This window comes from Gopherus evgoodei, chromosome 6 (genome assembly GCF_007399415.2).
Source record: "Gopherus evgoodei ecotype Sinaloan lineage chromosome 6, rGopEvg1_v1.p, whole genome shotgun sequence".
Lineage (NCBI taxonomy): Eukaryota > Metazoa > Chordata > Testudines > Testudinidae > Gopherus > Gopherus evgoodei.
The window spans coordinates 80,696,434-80,716,562 of NC_044327.1; the positions used below are offsets into that span (position 1 = coordinate 80,696,434).

Genomic DNA, 20,129 nt, shown 5'->3' on the forward strand with positions numbered 1-20,129 from the left:
CTGCACAGCATTCTGATTAAGAAACTAGAACACCACAAAAACAAACATGGCATACATTGAATGGATTAAAAACTGTCTGAATTGTCTCAAAATGCAATTTTAGAATGGAGAATCATCATACAGGACATTCTAGCTTGGTTCTATAGTGATTAGTTCTTGGTCCTATGCTATTTAAATTTTTTATATCAATCAATAACCTCAACAAGAAAAAAAACTTTTACTGATTCATTACTGATTTCAATTTGCTGATGACAGACTGGTATACATGAAGAGTACAGTTCACTTGATACTAAGTGATCCCGATCACTCTGTAAGCAGGGCACAAGCAAACAATATTCATATTTAATATATCTAAATGTAAAATCTAACAACTGCATAGAATGTAGACTATACATACAGCATGGGAGGACTATCCTGGGAAGAAGTATCTCTGAAAAAAACTGGGAGGTCATGCTTGACTAATTGGTCTGAACATGAGTTCCCAGTGTGATACTGTGGTCAAAATGGCTAATATGATCTTTGGATGGAGACTATGAGTAGAGAAATTCTATAACTCTGGTGTTGGCACATGTGAGAGCCCTAGTGGAATACTGTCCAGTTCTGATATCCACAATTCAGAAAGATATTGAAAAGTGGAGAGGGTTCAGTAAAGAGCCAAAGACTGATCAGAGGATTGAAAACACACCTTGTATCAAAGACTCAAGGAACTCAATCTATTAAGTTTATCAGAGAGAAGGTTAAGGGGTAATTTGATCAGTCTAAGTATCTTCCAGAAGGACAGAAATTGATAGTAGAAAGGCTCTTCAATCTAGCCGACGTTTCTTTGATAAGATTCATGGCTAGAAGTTGGAGCTAGCCAAATTCAGGCTGGAAATCAGATGCAAAAGATCAGATTTTAATAGTGATGGTAATTAACAGTGAAAGAGCTTACCAAGGACTATGGTGGATTCACAATCACCGACAATTTTTAAATCAAGACTTGATTTTTTTCTAAAAGATATGCTCCAGTTCAAACAGGAATTAATTCCAAGAAATTCTAAGGCCTGTGTAACGCAGGAGGTGAGACTAGATGATCACAGTCATTCCTTCTGGTTTTAATCCATGACTCTTAATGCAGACTGGGCATAGGATTTGAAACAGACAGCTAAAAACTACATATATTAATATACTAGGTACAGTAGATAATAATAACGTGCATAATGCATCCACTCTAGGAGAGTAAGAGATATTGCAGGATGGGCTAACATATTGCAAACTGTCAGACTCCTCAAATCAGATGATGTGCTCCACCAGTTATCTACACAGTATCATTAAGCTGCTACAAGTTGTCTGATCTTTTGCACTATGTCATAAATAGCTTCTCCTCTGACAATGTAGTACAAGGGAATTCAATTTTCCTTCTCAATTAGACTGTGTATGTGCTGATTTAATGCTTGTGAATGGTGTGGGTTGACAGTTCTGAGGACTGAATTAGTCTACTGTAGTTATTCAAGAAAAAGTACAGCAGCAGGAGCAGCACACAGTTCTTCACACCACACTGATAATATGCATCAAACATGACCTGTTTACGTTACCGCTAAAAGTGAGAGATGAGTTCAGTGCCCATGCCTATTTATTCTTTACACACTACAGTGGGCTAGCTGGCACCAGTTCTTGGATGATGGCAGTTTTGGTGAAGCAGAGACTTGTCCACTCAAAAACGAACTGGAAGTCAACAATTCCCTTCACTAGGGACCAAAAGAAAATAGAAATGGTAATTCTCAATTATTACGACATGAGGTGGATTGACCTCGTACCCTACAAACAAAGGCCGGACGCCCAGATTCTCCAATACTGTCCATTCACTTTGCATTCTCATAGATAGCAAGCGCTACCTGGTAGTGTAAAGTTGGCAGAGGCAGTGACGCTTCCCCCAGTCTCAGTGAAGACATATGCAGAGTAGGGGTGGCTTGCTAGAACCAAACAAAGTGTGGTAAGCAGCAGAGCTCCATTAAACCCATTCTCCTGTCATAAGGTGTCTCAGGGTCACTTGACTGCCCTAATTAATGCTGGGGCCAGCATGGTTGATGCTCAGTCAGGGAGCGTTAATGAACAACTTGACATGCCCTCTTGTCCCATCCCCTGTTCTGAATGGAACTCTCATGAGGGGGAGCCTTTATACATATAAACTTCATCAATTTGGATGCATCGCTGACTGAGAGCTGCCGGAGGTAAGCCGGTGCCCCAACCCTGTGCCCCAATCTCCTTCCTCAGCCCTGAGCACCCCCCAAACCCAGAGCCCCTGCTTGCACCACAAACCCCTCATCCCCCAGCCCCACCCCAGAGCCTGCACCCCCACCCCAGAGCTCCGACCCCCTCCCACACACCTACCCTGCCCTGGTTTGAAAATCACTGCTCTAAACCCAGCTGTTCCTACAACAGAAGAGACGATGCCATTCATTGTAACTATTTTGTGGGGCTTCCTGAAGTGCCACAATACCTTCCATTTTTCTAGTGAAGTATCCAAACTGATGAAGATAATATATACAAAGGCATCTTTTAAAAAGTTGAAGTCAAATCCTAGTGAGGTGAATAGAAAGGAGCATAAACAATGCCAAATTAAGTGTAAAATGTAATAGAAAAGCCAAAAGAGGAGTTTGAAGAACAGTTAGCAAAACTCCAAAGGTGGTAATAAAATGTTTTTTAAGTACATCAGAAGCAGGAAGACTACTAAACAACCAGTGGGACCCCTGGATGATTGAGCTACAAAAGGAGCACTTAAAGACAATGGTCACTGCGGAGAAACTAAATAGATTCTTTGCTTCGGTCTTCACGGCTGAGGATGTTAGGGAGATTCCCAAACCTGAGCTGGTTTTTGGAAGTGACAAATCTGACGAACTGTCACAGACTGATGTATCACTAGAGGAGATTTTGGAATTAAATTGGGAAACTTAATGTTAACAAGTCACCAGGACCAGATGGCATTCACCCAGGAGTTCTGAAAGAACTCAAATGTGAAGTTGCGAAATTATTAACTATGGTGTGTAACCTGTCCTTTAAATCAGCTTCTGTACCTAATGACTGGAAGATAGCTAATGTTACGCCAATATTTAAAAAGGGCTCTAGAGGTGATCCCGGCAATTACAGACCAGTAAGTCTAACATCAGTACCAGGCAAATTAGTTGAAACAATAGTAAAGAATAACATTGTCAGACACATAGAAGAACAGAAATTGTTGGGCAAAAGTCAACATGGTTTCTGTAAAGGGAAATCGTGTCTTACTAATCTATTAGCGCTCTTTAAAGGGGTCAACAAATATGTGGACAAGGGGGATCCAGTGGACATAGTGTACTTAGATATCTAGAAAACCTTTGACAAGGTCTCTCATCAACATGCATCTGATGAAGTGGGTATTCACCCACGAAAGCTCATGCTCCGAAATGTCTGTTAGTCTATAAGGTGCCACAGGACTCTTTGCTGCTTTTACAGATCCAGACTAACACGGCTACCCCTCTGATACTCCCTCACCAAAGACTCTTATGTAAATTAAGTTGTCATGGGGATAAGAGAGAAGGCTCTTTCATAGATTGAGAACTGTTAAAAGACAGGGAACAAAGGGTAAGAATAAACAGCAAATTCTCAGAATGAAGAGGTGTAACTAGTGGTGTTCCCCAAGGGTCAGTCTTAGGACCAATCCTATTGAACTTATTCATAAATGATCTGGAGAAAGGGGTAAACAGTGAGATGGCAAAGTTTGCAGATGATACTAAACTGCCAGTTAAGACCAAAGCAAAGCAGACTATGAAGAGCTTCAAAAAGATCTCATAAAACTAAGTGATTGGGCAACAAAATGGCAAACGAAACTTAATGTGGATAAATGTAAGTAATGCACACTGGAAAAAATTAACCCCAACTATACATACAAGATGATTGGGGTTAATTTAGCCACAACGAATCAGGAAAGAGATCTTGGAGGCATTGTGGATAGTTCTCTGAAGACGTCCATGCAGGATGCAGCGGCGGTCAAAAAAGCAAACAGGATGTTAGGAATCAGTAAAAAGGGGATAGAGAATATGACGGAGAGTATCTTATTGCCCTTATATAAATCCATGGTTGCCCACATCTTGAATACTGTGTACATAAGTGGTCTCCTCATCTCAAAAAAGATATATTGGCATTAGAAAAGGTTCAGAGAAGGGCAACTAAAATGATTAGGGGTTTGGAATGAGTCCCATATGAGGAGAGATTAAAGAGGCTAGGACTTTTCAGCTTGGAAAAGAGGAGACTAAGGGGGCATACGAGAGAGGTATATAAAATCATGAGTGATGTGGAGAAAGTAGATAAGGAAAAGTTATTCACTTATTCCCATAATACAAGAACTAGGGGCCACCAAATGAAATTAATGGACAGCAGGTTTAAAACAAATAAAAGGAAGTTCTTCACACAGCGCACAGTCAACTTGTGGAACTCCTTGCCTGAAGAGGTTGTGAAGGTTAGGACTATAACAGCGTTTAAAAGAGAACTGGATAAATTCATGGAGGTTAAGTCTGTTAATGGCTATTAGCCAGGATGGGTAAGGAACAGGGCCGGTGCAACCATTTAGGTGAACTAGGTGGTTGCCTATGGCGCTGGGATTTGGGGGGGCGCCATTTTCTTTGGCAGCAACCGCAGTGGCCGGATCTTCGGCTGCCCCTGTCGCTGCCAGCGTTTAGGCAGAGGGAACTGGGGCAGGGGAGCACGTGGAGGGCAGCCTGCAGCAAGTAAGGGGGGGGGAGGCGGCACCAGGGAACTCCCTGCCCCAGCTCACCCCTGCCCCGCCTCCTCCCCAGCATGCTGTGGCTGCTTCACTTCTCCTGTCTCCCAGGCTTGCGCTGCCTAAGCTGATTGGCGCCGCAAGCCTGGGAGGCAGGAGAAGTGAAGCAGTGAGGGCATGGTCGGGGTGCTCGTGCTTGGAGCAGGGGTGAGCTGGGGTGGAGTGGGTGCCTCAGGGTGGAGGGCGGGGAGCTGCCGCAGGGGAGGGGGCGCCTCAGGGCAGATAGAGTGAGCTGCCGTGGGGGGTGGTGCCTCAGGACGGGGGCGCAAGATGGAAGTTTCGCCTAGGGTGTGAAGCTTCCTTGCACCGGCTCTGGTAAGGAATGTGTCCCTAGCCTCTGTTTGTCAGAGGGTGGAGATGGATGGCAGGAGAGAGATCACTCAATCATTACCCATTAAGTTCACTTCTTCTGAGGCACCTGGCATTGGCAACTGTCAGTAGGCAGGATACTGGGCTAGATGGACCTTTGGTCTGACCCAGTACAGCCATTCTTACGTTCTTTACCCAAAGCCTCCTCCCACACCCCAAACTCCTCATCCCCAGCTCTGCTGGGTCACGGGCATGAACAATTTTCTTCCGCTGGGTCGCCAGAAAAAAAAAGTTTGAAAACCACTGGTTTACAGAACTGCCTATGAACAAAGTCATAATGCTATTCATCTGTACAAAATTAGAATAAATTTATTTGCCAAGAACTGGTTTGGCCTTCATTATTTTCAATTTCAGACATTAGGCTTGAGGAATGACTATATATGTTGATAAATGGGAGATCTGATTATTACATTTTAAAAGAAAACTGAAAATACACCACAGTAGGAAGCTTGGCAGTTACACTAGATATCATGGCTCTTGTACATTAATACTTAGAGAATCTTAAGTTTTAGAACTCATTTAAGTAGACAACACTTACCACTTCTTCTACCAGGTCTTCTACAATAAGGCCTTGTTCATCTGTCCGTAGATTTGTAACCCACATCCAACCATCTTCCAATTCATTATGGACAATAAACATGTCTCCTTTAAGGAAACTGAAGAAAGCTACAGTAAGACTATTAAACTAGGACTGCAATCAAGGTGCAATAGTTTTGGCGAGGATAATAAATTGAACATAACTCAAAGTTATATTTTCAAAACTTTAAAAGATGGAAGCATAAAAAATACTGTATTTGCTATCCCAAGAGAACATCACAAGTCAATCTGTTTACACATCATGAAATAAGCACCAGTTAGATACTGACACATTAGGTTTATCTGGATTTCTAATACTTGTTAATTTCTAGAGACAGCTTTTATGTTCTACTGAGTTATGCAACACTAGCACCATATTATAATCAATGTTAAAGAGACAATATCCAGTCAAATCAAATCTCAAACAAAAAGAAAAAAAATCAAAGAGACATAAGTGTATATACCCAGTATCATGTTTATAAAAGAAAGTAGTGATTTTACCTAATTTCACAACATTGTAAACCTTAAGTATGAAGGGAGAGGTTTCTGGGATCCTGTATATGAAAGCAGGTCCTTTAAGTCACTATAAATGCAGGTGCTAAAGCGTTACAAAATGGTGCAGAGTACTGTAATTAATTACCACTGGATCATGATGGTAGATGGACCTTGTCAGAAATATAACACGGGTTAGAGCGTGCTTGAAAGCTTGTCTTTACTACAGTTAAATGAAGTTATAACACAAGGTGAGTAAGGACAGTACTTGAATCTCTAATATCCTGGGAACCAAATGGCTACAACACTGCAAACAACAATGGAGGATAATGAATTTTGCCATCTGAAATTGAAACTCCACAACATGAAACAAAAGAAAACAAAACGACATCTACTCCCTGAGAAAATGCCAAGAAACCAAACGCTATCCCCCAAAGGGCTCACTCTCTCACCACTATATACAATTCCAAGTATGACAAAGAGCTCTGCAGGAGGACTTAAAAAAAAACCTGAGGAATCGTCTCCTGCAAATCTCATATTCCAGAAGGAATGACCTCAAACACAAAATCATCACACACTCCTACATACTGGAAAGAAAAAAAGCAGGAAACCTACCTGGAGGGTCATGCAAGAAATCACCAAAAAAAATTATCGAAGAAAAATTAAGACAGCCTCCAAAACAAAAACAAAAAATGGAACCAAGAACAACAACTACTCTACAATCCACTGAACACCACTTCTGGAAGAAGCCACCCCACCAGAAACCACCATGTGAACTTCTAACCCACTACATCGTGATACTAACATGTACAAAACTAGAAGAATTATTTTGTCAACTCCACTTCAAAAAATTATTTCACACCACCACTCATAGCTACCACAATCCCATCAACAGTCATAAGATAAAAGAATTATCTGACTGGACACCCCACCACACATTTGATCATTGCATTGATTACTTCAGGGGAAAAAAATAACTATAAGATCCTTAAACATTATATCTACCACCATCTCTCCACTGACAAGATGATAGCTATACAATTCCTGAAATCCAAAAACAAAAAGCTAGTGATCAAACTAGAAGACAAAGGGGGTGCCATCATAGTTCTCAACTGAAATGACTACATTAATAAGGCCAACTGACAACTCTCCAACACCACCTACTATAAAAAACTCAAAAAAGACCTCACAACACATTTCACCCAGGAATTAAAAGATATCAACAAATCATTCTCCAAACAACTACAAGGGAAACTGTACAACTTTATCTTAAACCCATGCCGGGGACCTTCTACATGCTTTCCAAGCTGCACAAACAAGGGAATCCAGGCAGACTCATCATATCTGGCCACAGCACTCTTACTGAAGAAATATCAGGAGTCAGAAACCAGAATCATATCACTCACCGCACAAAGGGCCAGCTTCCTCCAGGATACAATTCACTTTCTCCAGAAATTCAGCAATATTAACAACTTCCCTCAGACTAGCATCCTTGCCATCTCCCTGTACACCAATAACCCTCACAATGACTGCATGACTGCCTGCCTCAAAGATCTACAAGACAATGGACATCACACAGCTATCCACCCCAAACACATCACTAAACTCATCCATTTCCTCCTCACCCATAACAATTTTATATTAAAAAAATAAACAGTTTGTCCAAGTCATGGAAACAGCCAGGGATACAAGGATGGCTCCCCAATATGCCAACCTCTTCATGGGCCATCTCAAAGAAGAATTTCTGGACAAATGAACCATGAAACCAATTATATACCTGAGATATGTTGGATGATATTTTCATCCTCTGGACAAATGACCTACACACCTTCACAGACTTCTGCCACAACTTCAACAACCACCATCCATCCACTAAACTCTCTCTAGAACACTCCCACACCAGCATCAACTTTCTGCCCACCAAAGTCAGCTTCAACAATGGAACTATACAGACAACTATATACCAAAAACCCATGGATCACCACACCTACCTTCACGGATCCAATATATACCCAGATATATCAAGAAATCTGTTATCTACAACCAGACACACAGATACCACGAATAGGCTCCAAGGAGAAAAGTCACCTTAACACACTTAAAACTTCCTTCACCAAAAAAGGACACTCCCATCAGTGAAGTGAATCGCATCTCAAATATCTACTTCAATATAGGGAAAAAAAAAATCAGATCACATACTCCTACTTGTTACCAACTACCCTACAGGGAGTATCACCAAACAATTACAACCTGTACTCAATGGGAACAACACCCTGAAAGAAATCTTTTCTGAACCCCCTCTTCTGGCTTTCAAACAACCCCCCACAACCTTGCCAAGTTCATCATCAGAGGCAAGCTATCCACAGACCAGGACCCGCTAATCCAAAGCAGCACCAGACCCTGCCAAAACAAAAGATGCAAAACCCGCAGGCATACCTTCATTGCTAGGATGATCAATACCTCTCATAACACACCTTTTAAAATCCAGGGATCCTACACATGCCTAAGCAGCAAAGAGTGGGTGAAAACCCACTTCGTTGGATGCAAGTGGGTATTGCATCCGACGAAGTGGGTATTCACCCACGAAAGCTCATGTTCCAATATGTCTGTTAGTCTATAAGGTGCCACAGGACTCTTTGCTCCTTTTACAGATCCTTTTACGGCTACCCTTCTGATACTGTACACATGCCTAGCACAACATGTGATACACCTCATCCAGTGCACCAAACGACCCAATGAAAATTAGTTGGCTGAAACAAGACAATCACTATTCTCTCTAATGAACTCACAAACAAAAATTATAGAAGACAAACACACCATATCACCCATGGGCAAACCCTTTTCACAAAACAATCACTTGCTATCTGAGCTCTCAGTCCTCATCCTCAAAGGAACCTGCAAAACACCTTCTAAAAGACGAGCTTGCAAGCTTAAATTTTTAACTTTCCTAGTCTCTAAAAATCAGGGTCTTAAAAAAGACACTGAATTTACGGCTTACTCCAACAATCTGTAACCCAGTGACACTCTCTTTTATGTCATATGCAGAGGTGTTAACAAGTCACTTCACTTTGAATGGCCTCTTACAATATGTTAACTACTTATAAACAATCTGCTTTAACATGGCTTGTGTGGTCGAGGAAGAGTGCTGGGAGAGAGCTCTCCCAGCACTCTAAAAAAACCCACCTCCACGAGGGGCATAGCTACCAGCACTGGTGCACTGTCTACATTGGCACTTTACAGCACTGAAACTTGCTGTGCTCAGAGAGGTATTTTTGCAGAGAAAGTTGTAGTGCTGTAAAGTGCAAGTATAGACAAGCCCTCGGTAAATGAGTCTCATCTCTGCAGTGAAGTCATAGCCAAGGCAATGTCGCCTATGCTGAGTCCTGAAGCACAGGCTCTTGCCTTTGGAGTTTCTCCTCAGCATGCCTTTCAAAAGGAAGAGTCTTAGTATTTCTATAGCTTTTATCACCCAAGTGCTTCCCATGTAAATTGGATATGCATAGCAAGGTCACTAGTGGATTTAATGGAATTTCCTTACCTGGTGGAGGAAGTCCTACTCGCTATATACAATTATAGGTTTCCTCCTCTGTCTATCAATCTGGTTGTGACAAAAAAAAGCTCTCTCAGAAAGACAGCTCTCATAACATGCTCTAAGGTGGTCAGAATGGATTAGTATGATCTGCACTTGAAACCCAACTCAAATAAGGATATTTTAACTCCAGCTCTCATACACTTTATTCTCTGATATTCCTAAAACCTTTCTCCAGATATCAGAAGCAGATAGCAACAGCCAGAATCTCAATGCAGGTAGCATGATAAGTCACACTCTCAAAAGACCACCCAAGAGTGTCCCTAACAGTGGTTACTACCAAACATCAAGGTCCATTTAGTGGCTACTTCAGTTACAATGTCCTGTTCAAAATTAAGCTACATCTACACTAGAGACCTTACAGTGACACGGCTGTACCGATGTAGCTGTGTTGCTGTAAGGTTTTCTGTGTATCCGTTCTATGCTGATGGGAGAGAGCTCTCCAATCGGCATAATTAAACCATAATGAGCAGTGATAGCTATGTCAGCAGGAGAGCATCTCCCACAAACATAGCACTGTCCACACAGGCGCTTCTGTCTACCTGTCAATATAACTTCTGTCTGCCAGGGGGGTGTTTTTTCACAGCCCGACCGACAACAGTGCTAGTGTAGACGTAGCCTTATTCGTCATTGATGTCCACTACCACCACCACCACCCTCCTCCCCCCAAGCGATTAATTGTTCTTGCTCAATTTTATATTTAAAAAAAATAATGCACCCCCCCCTTTGGATGAAGACCAAGTATAGAGAAATTAAAAGTGTAATTTGAAAGTTTCAGAAAGTTACAGTGAGACTGACAACAGAGAGCTAAAACAAACTAATCGCTCCCCTTATAATTAACATGTTTATTTGGTAAACATTAATACATATGCACACAAAACAGAATGCTGCTACTTCTACAACTGATAAATGAGCCCTTAAGAAATCTGATTTTGACATTTAGGAGTGGGCAGACAAATGTAAACAAAATGATTTGTACTCATTAGTACTGAAAAATGCTCCAGAATATCTTAACTTCTTCTGATCCTTTAATAAGACATACCTTATTTCATCTGTGTCTGGCACTTTAGTGTATGGCAGAATGGCTCGAACTCTCCTTCTGTCTTCCACTGGCTACAATTTAGGAGGGGAAAAAAGTTTAATTTTGCTCTCCTTAAGTAGAATTTCCATAACATTATTGCTAGTTTGAGGTACAGAACTCACAATACTCAGTAAATACCCCTAACATTTAAATTATAACAGCTCAAGACTGATCAGAGTTAGACACAGGTGATGTTAAGCATTTGTTCAGGAGATTTCCAATTTGATTCTCGCCCTGGAATGTTCGAAATACTGTATGTTAGAATTGTGACATTTTAATTAGTACAAATTGCCATTTATGTTTTTATTGTATAAATTTACCAATAAGGGTAAACCCCAGAAAATAAATAAGTTTAGATTATATCCTCTGCTTACAGCACTGGGCTCTCCACCTAAGTTGTGCTTTTAGAGAGGTTTTTAGCCAGGCAAGATCATCAAAGTGATTTTGAGTGCCCTACTTCTGAGAGACTGCAAAGGTGCTCAATTTTCAGGACAGCTCAATTCTTTAGCTGTAGACTGGATACTCTAAAATGTTGCCATTCTATTTTATCCATATTTCATATTAATATAGTTCATTCTAATGGTGTCTCTTTCTACTTCTTTAACCATTCTTACCTCCGTAAACTGTATGTTTTCTTATAATTTCTTCTTGGACTATCTTGGTTTCATACCATACTCATCACTATAGTGTTTGGATATCTCCATAATACATGAATACCTAAAAGTTTTATTGTATTTTTTAATTACAATGATAAGATACGTAATATTTGGCATTGTCACCAGCAAAAATGAATCGATATAATGTATAAATCCTTACATTTTTGCTGTGAAGGGGAAATGTGATTATAAAACTAGAAGAAGCTTGCTATATTTTTCCTGTCACACTCTAAAATGGCAAATATCGACCAAACAGTGGTTTTATTAAAAAGAAAATAATAAAGAAAAAAACATGTTACTGTGAGAAAGTTATTACTTGCCTCAGGAGGTGCTACAGGGAAAAGCAACTTTTCTCCTTTAAGCAAACAAGACACGTGACTGTAATAACCTATTAGGTCTGAAAGCGAAGAAGATCGTCGTCCACCAATGTAATAATCTCCACACATGGCAATAATCCTGCTCGGAAGAACACTAAAGTTAATAAAAAAGGATATTTATCTCCATAAATGTGCATGGATAACTTATAGAAATGTAGGGAAGCTACAGTATTGATTTTTCAGAGTATTTGCTTTTGAAAGCAACTATTTTCAAAGCATACACCTAACAAAATGCATTTTTCACTATATATATATATAGTGACAAGTTCCTCCTCTACCTTGGTGGGTCCTGTGCTTATTGGCAGATTTGCACACCTTAGTGATCTTCCCCTCTGGTGGAACCCACAGTCTGAGTCACTCCTCCTGTATCTGATCAGGAGTTGAGAGGTTTGGGGGGAACACGGGCCTGCCTTCCACTCCAGGTTCCAGCCAAGGGCCCTGTGGATTGCAGCTGTCTACAGTGCATCCTGTAACAGCTGCATGACAGCTACAACACCCTGGCCCTACTTCCCCATGGCCTCCTCCAAACACCTTCTTTATTCTCACCACAGGACCTTCCTCCTGGTGACTGATAACACTTCTACTCCTTAGTCCTCAGCAGCACACCCTCTCACTCTCAGCTCCTTGCGCCTCTTGCTCCCAGCTCCTCACATACCCCACAAACTGAAGTGAGCTCCTTTTTAAACTCAGGTGCCCCGATTAGCCTGCCTCGATTGGCTGCAGTGTTCTAATCAGCCTGTCCACCTAATTTGTTCTAGCAGGTTCCTGATTACTCTAGTGCAGCCCTGTTCTGATCACTCAAGGAACAGAAAACTACTCATCTAGTGACCAATATATTTGCCCTCTACCAGACTCCTGAACCCCACTGGCTTGGGTCTGTCACTAGATAGATAGAGAGATAGAGAGATAGAGACAAAGTAACTTCTAAGCAGGATTGACAGAGCAGAGGCATAATAGTTTACAAAACACTTGAAGCTTGAAAAAAAGGAAAACGATGGCTTGCTTAGGGTCAAAACAAGGAGGTAATAAGCTAGGAGTAAAGGGATGAAACCAAAAAAATGTAAGATGAACGTCGAGAAGGGTTTTCTGACTATGAAAAATATTAAGTTACTAAGCAAAGTAGAAAGCTCCATTACTCTGAACATTTAAAACTAAAAGAGACAAAACACTGTCCTAGAATGTGTGTTTTTAAGAGCAAGTTTAAATAATACAGCTAATTCAGATGATCTAATAGGTGCTTTTCCTAGAAATGAAAACTTAGAATTGCACTAGGTTTACAACAAAGTCCTAATTTTGACAAAGGTATCAAAATATTTCATTAACGTGAAAGCTTTAACTGTTGATCATACACCTGCAGAGCACTGATACCTCATTTTTAATTATTTACGCCTGGTCTACACTGAAAGTTTTTGTGCTAAAAGTCAGCTTTTTGCACTGACGTCTACACTGACAAGCCACTTATTGCGCCAAAAACTCCTCAGTTGAGGCATTGTAATAGAACCACCCCAATCAGTGTCATAAGGCTTTTTGCAAGGAGGCTTTAACGCTGCAGTGCCAGTGTAAATGCCTTAATTGCTTTTATTGCTGTAATTGACCTCCAGAGGTGTCCCACAATGCCTCCCTCAGTGACCGCTCTGCTCATTGTTTTGAACTCGGCAGCCCTGTAGGCATGCTCCCCTTCCCCTGTCAAAGCTCTGTTCTGACAGCCAGGGCGTGTTGTGCTGGTCTGCTCCAGGACACAATGTGGAATGCTCTGTCTCCCACAGTATGAACACTCGCAGGCAGGCAGGGATGGATATGTGCTGTGTAGAACCAGGGAGTTAGGGTCTCCCTGTCTCAGGACTGGCTGCTTCCTGCAGCTGTCTGAATTTATGAGATAGCAAGCCAACACACTTACTCCCCCAAACACACACTGTCTGGTTTCCTCTCACACGCTCGCTGTCTCACACTCTCGCCACACACAGTATAGCTGAAAAGCAGCTGACAATGGAATTGAGAAACCTGCATCATGTGATGTTGTACCTGTCCAATGAGGCATTGCAAACCCTTCCCGAAGCACTCTGCAGCCAGCTACATAGAGCTACCACAGTGCTCTGCTCTCTCGTCACTGCAAGAGCTGCTAGTGTGGATGTGTTCCAACGACACAAGGAGCTACAGTGGACACACAACAGTTCTTTTAATTAAAGCACTTTAATAAAAGTGGTATAACTTTTGGCAAAAAAACTTGCAAGTGTAGACATACCCTTAAATTAGATTTACTGTGAATGTCAAGTATGCTTTAAAACTGTCAAAATATTAACAATTTTTCCCTCTTGCTTGACTTTTGATTTATTTGGAAACATGCTAACAGATGTGATGACAAAAATAAATGTACAGAAATGAATAGAAATGTTTTAAGTTGAGAAAAATAAAATAAAATATAGGAAACAGTAAAATATAGGAAACAGTAAAATTCTGATACGGTTGTTTATTTTAATATTTAAAACAATAAGCACAGTTAATTAACTCATATTACCTAAAAGTTAATTAAATTTTAAATGTGCTATACCAAAGTTTCACTTAATCCTCTAATAACGTGACAGACTTAGAGTGGAGGCAAAAGCCTTCTTTTCCTGTGCTGTGGTTTATCTACTTACATTTGTGTAATATTTTAAGTACCACACACACTTAGATTGCTATACCAGAGAAAGTTAAGCGTGACAACCTTAATTCTGATTCTGAACTTCCTGTATCTGTGGATTTAAATAAAAACAATGATATTTTAACACATTTTCCTTATACTTAATTTAATGGTCAATTGCACACAGAAAGATTTAATCAAGCCAGCAAGCGCAATATCAATAAAAGCAGACATCCCAAACAATTGACTATGATTGCATAATTGCTGGTATCAATTCAGTTGAAGTTTCCAGCTATACAAAAATCAGATATCAGTACTGAGATAGATTGATTATTCTTAGTCAGTACTATTTGTATGATAATGCGGGTGTAAGAATCAGACTGATCAAATCTTTTTCTGTTTGTTTACACAATCAGATATTGGAATCTGAGAAGATAATATTTCAACACCTGAAGACTAAGAACAACTTGCCATGCTCATTCTTTTTTCAAAGCTAATGATCATTCTAGAAATCAAGTGAACAATTTGGGGGAAATTTGTTTCTAATTTTTAGGTTAAACCTCCTCTCCCTCACAATCGCACACTGATTCTTGACTCTGCTGCTTTTCTGTTTCTTAACTTCTACTATTTTCTTTGCCTGTGGCCTTGCACTTCAAATATGGTTTATTGGGAAATTTTCCTGCTTAAGGATTTTTTATATTAGTCTACATACATACCTATTAAACTGTTCCTCGAACAACAGATCAAAACAAGTCTTCTGACAACATCTATGTCTATCAGACGTTGGCTTTTGATAGAGGTGACCTTTTAACAAACATAAAATTTTAAACTCCAAGTAAAGAAGGATAGTCCAGTCTCTGCAAGGCTTCAACAGCCAAAGATTGAACTTTGTGATGATGGTGGGCCTCAATCCAACACTACACTGGATTGAAGGAATTACCAGAATAGAAGACTGTAGAATTATGATCCCAGTCTTACACATCAGGAAGAGAAAGTTCTCCAAATCTCCAAAATACACTTATGAGGCGGACAGATTTCTGGGGTTTAGCATGCCAATAGTGTCTTGACTGATAGACCTTGCTTCAGTTCTCCAGACAATGACAGGATCAAAAGTTTGTTAAATGTAATTAATTAGTTAAATGTCCGATCTTAGAAGAACAGCGCGCCTTGCCTCAGGAAGTCCTCTACCACCAAGAGCTTACTCACACTGGCAACAGACAAATTCATTAATTCTGGAAACCACAGCTTCCTCACGTACTCAGAAGCTATAAGGATGAAGGGTCCTCACACACAGAAATCTTCTGGAGAACTCTGTCACCATGGCCCAGGGTGTGGATTAGGGGAGTGATGAATGGGAAAGATGTACTATAGATTAAAGATCCCATGGATTGCTTGTTCATCTGTTCTGCCTAACCTAGATTTCATGAATCTGAAGAACATCTGAAACCTGTCCTTCCTGAAGGCCTTAGATCCATGCTGTGGTCTGATACAGGCTTGACAGATTAGAATACTCCCAATCAGTTACTACTTTCTAGAGTTCAAGCTGTGTCCTGTTCAAACAGTCTGCTGGGGAACTGCTTTCCCATTAGCTGTTAGCCTGAAGAGATTCAGCTTCCAAGATACCAGCAGTTCTATTTTGTGGCGCCTGAACAATGTTATTCCATTGGCACACTATACATGGGCCAACATTCAAGTTTACAAACAGCAGTCTCATTCATACTAACAAGAACAAATACATTCCTTAAAACTGTAATCCTAGCCATAACTTGGGACAATTGTCAAAGAACTACTAATATCAAGTGCAATCCATTCCAACATGCATCAAATGCTATTTCCATCAAACCCAGAAACCATTAGACACAACAGATTCCTTACTTTTTTCCCCTCTCCATTTTTCTCTTAAAACAAAAGATAACATTAATTTATGTTGGTACACTAAGAATATTAAATATTTAATATTAACTGCAATGACCGTCAGGGAACACATTCAGAACAATTCATTTTCAGTGCCTGATTAACAAATAACGCTCCCTAACGCTGCCTCATAAGCCTATTCGCTACAATTCAAGATGTAAACTGTGTGATAGTACATTTTTCCATTTTGCAGCTCCATTTATTTCCTGATGCTTCTGTGTTCTGCTCTGGGTGCTGAAAAAGTTGATTAAGGTAAAAAGTATTTTAAAGTAGTATACTTATTTTAAAACAATTAATGGAATGCAAGCAAATGAACACCAAAATATACTCATGACAGGTATATATATTCAGAACCACCTTAACTGCTAGTTAAGATCGATTGTAATGCAAACATTTAAATTTATTTGTATGTGCTATAAGGACTTCTATATCTATATCTATATCTATATCTATATCTATATCTATATCTATATCTATATCTATATCTATATCTATATCTATATCTATAGCAGCTATCACATTTTCAAATATAACAATAGGTACTCACCTAAAATGATTGACAACATTTGTTTTGCTAAGAAATGAAAGCACAAATGACCCTGGCCTCCTATCACTCTCTCGAATAAGGTAACTACCAGGTTTTCCGGCTTGCCGAAGACGTTCTTCTGCAATTGTTCTGTCAAGTTTTCCATGATACCACCTGAAAAATAGTGTGAAATCAACAGGTGACTATAAAATAAAACGATCGGTTCCAAAGTATGGTCACAAGAAGAACATCTGGGGTACTGCAAGAGCTTTACTATAACACATTAAACATAAAACAATTGAACTCTGACATATCCAACTCTGATGGAAGTTTTTTGTTGAAATCATTGTTTATGAAAGCCCTTAGTTCTGTCTATCACTACAGAAATTTAACATTGGTTACTAGCTTAGCTCTTTCTGAAATGATGATGTAATGCATCAATCTGCATTTAAGTGGATTGTTGTATTTCAGAACTATCTTTTCAGTGTGGTTAATTCACTGATTTCCCAAATCCACGCAATCTCAGACCCCATTGAAAGTTCCCTCTTAAAAACTCTCTAATGTAGTTCAAAATTTGAAAGAGGCATAAGATGCAAAGCAAGAGGGAGAAAGGAAAAAAAGGTAGCCAGAATCTGACATTTTGATTCAGGTCCCTCTCTTTTATAATGCTTGAAATCCAAGGAAGGTGTAACAATGAGGACACTGCTTCCTTAGAGCTGTGATTTTGGTGTTTTGCCACTAAGAGCAGCAGTATAGGAATGTAATTCTCAGTGTATCCTATTTCTGAAAATGTGAGTCAACTAACTTTTTCCTTCCTTCCAGATAAAGGTTATCTACAAGGAAATAAAGGAATTGTGCCCCTTTTGGACTTTGTTATGTTAAAAAAAAATCAGGCCTTTTAAAAAAAAAAATCTGACTTATTAACATAATCAAAACTGTAGGTGTCTCAGAAGACTATGATGGCTGAAAAATTAGTGAACTGATCATATCACAAGGGTGAAAACTGAACAACTGAAATGGGAAGGGATTTTATAATTGGAGTGCTTAAGACTATTTTTGTTAATTCCTATTTAATATCAATGGCAATCATTTTGGAAAATGGAAGCTTTTGTTCTAAATATTCCTGCTCATTCAAATAATATACATACTATGACACACTTAGAAAGGTCTGCCAGCAAAACCAGGGAAGACCATAAAATTCCTGATACTCCTAAAGTAAGTGACAAACAGGCATACAAAATTAAATTAAATAAATCACTTCAGGCCTTGTCACAGTGTAAGCTGGCGCTGTAAAATCGTTGGGGCACAGATGAACTCATGCCAGACCTAGCGCACCTTCCCAGACAGAATAAATAAGTAGGGTCATATGACAAAGACTGGTGACTAGAGCCTGGTATGCTGGGAGACAGAAAGGGCATAGTACGGTTTAGTAACTGGGAGGGGGAGGGAAGTGGAAAAGAACTCCAGGAGTGGAGAGTGTAAAGCAAAGAGGGACTCAGTGAAAGCGGTTTGGGAGACAGTGCTCCATAAAATGTAGAAAGGCAACCAGGAAGGCTGGTAGTATAGGAAGAGGCACTGAGGAGAAGCAGAGCAGTTGTCGTTACAGGGAGCAGATATCTCAACTAGGGTTTCCCCGGGCCACAGAAAAAAATTGGACAGGTTTCCCTCCAACAGTGCCACCCTATGCAGTATATAGAGGGAACAGACCGGATCAGAGCTCAGGAGGACTGGCAGCTAACCAAAAGGAAGGCTGGAAATGAGATGAAGATAAGGGAAGAGAAGTGAGATCTGAGGCTATGTCTACACTATGCAGCTTTTAGTGACATGGCTATGTTGCCATAGCCATGCTGCGCAGTGTAGCCAGCTACACCTCCAACGAGCAGCATTTGCTTTGCCAGCAGAAGAGCACTCCTGCCAACAAAAGCACAGTTCACATCGATGCTTGTTGTCGGCAAAACTTTTGTCTTTCGGGGGTTGTAGTTTTAACATCTCTAAAAGACAAAAGTTTTGTGTGGGTGGGGGGAGTGATTGCACCCATACCCCTTGCCCCAGCCCTGATCCCCCTCCTGCATCTCAAACCTCTCATCTCCAGCCCCACTCCACAGTCCTCACTCCCTCCCACACCCAATCGCAATTTTGTGAGCATTCATGGCCCGCCATACAAAATTTTCATACCCAGATGTGACCCTCAGGCCAGAAAGTTTGCCCACCCCTGATATAAAGTGACTGAAGTGAACAAAAGGGTTGTTGGTGCTGTCACTGTGGAAAAGAAGGAAACGCACTAAGTGAGAAGACTGGATGAGCAGCGAGAGGAAGATCTGTACATTACAATGGCAGTTTTAAATTATAAAAGGAGATTTCCCCTAACAATCTTTTATAAAAGAGACTTGCTGACTTATGAAAAAATGAAATCCTTTAACAACAATGTTGTTTCTATATCATTTCTGTTTTGGAAAATTTTCAGAAACTGCACTGAAGGACTCAGTTAGGAATCATGAGCTCTGCTGACAATTGTGAATGAAAGACTTACCTAGGGTAAGCTATTCCACACCTGTATCTCGGTTTATTAGTCTGTAGAATGCATACAATTGCTATTGAGATAGATATTTGTAAAACACTGATATCTTTAAATTAAATGTGCTGTACAAGTGCAAAAGTTTTATTTCTCTTTCCTCATTTATTAGTTAAATTTGGCAGAGAGCAGAATAAGAGTTTATCTACTCCAGTTTATTCCCCACTTGAAATAATACACCTGACATAGTTAACTCTTCTAGTAAATGGCTCTACTAATAAAGAAGAAGAAAACAAAACAATAGCAGCTTCTCCATAAGAGATCAAGTTTTTCAGAATTATAAATATGTAACATCAACCTTCTATTTTACAGTTCTATAAAAACATACTCAAGTATCTCAAGTTTTGAACAAAATGGAAAGATTTTGTCCTCCACATTAGGGATACCACTACTTTTGGCATATTCTAGATTATTTCCTCTAACTCTGAACAGGATATACTTGTTCTCTCCCACATAACTATATTTTATTACATTTATTACCAGGTGAGTGTAAGTGACTTAAATAAATACTTTATCACAATTTACCTCAGAACTGAAAATATGGTGCATTTAATTTAATTTCTTA

The 20,129-nt window shown here is 40.0% G+C and overlaps 1 protein-coding gene across 1 annotated transcript in view; it reads right to left on the reverse strand.

Moving 5' to 3' along the window:
• The window catches only part of RASA1 (RAS p21 protein activator 1), a 113,921-nt gene that overhangs the window by 65,537 nt on the left and 28,255 nt on the right, over nucleotides 1–20,129 (reverse strand). The window contains exons 2-5 of the mRNA XM_030567981.1: nucleotides 17,014–17,166; nucleotides 11,876–12,011; nucleotides 10,861–10,931; nucleotides 5,700–5,817 (exon numbers count right to left, since the gene is read on the reverse strand). Coding sequence (XP_030423841.1) covers nucleotides 5,700–5,817; nucleotides 10,861–10,931; nucleotides 11,876–12,011; nucleotides 17,014–17,166 — 478 coding nt within the window. The remainder of the gene's footprint in view (nucleotides 1–5,699; nucleotides 5,818–10,860; nucleotides 10,932–11,875; nucleotides 12,012–17,013; nucleotides 17,167–20,129) is intronic.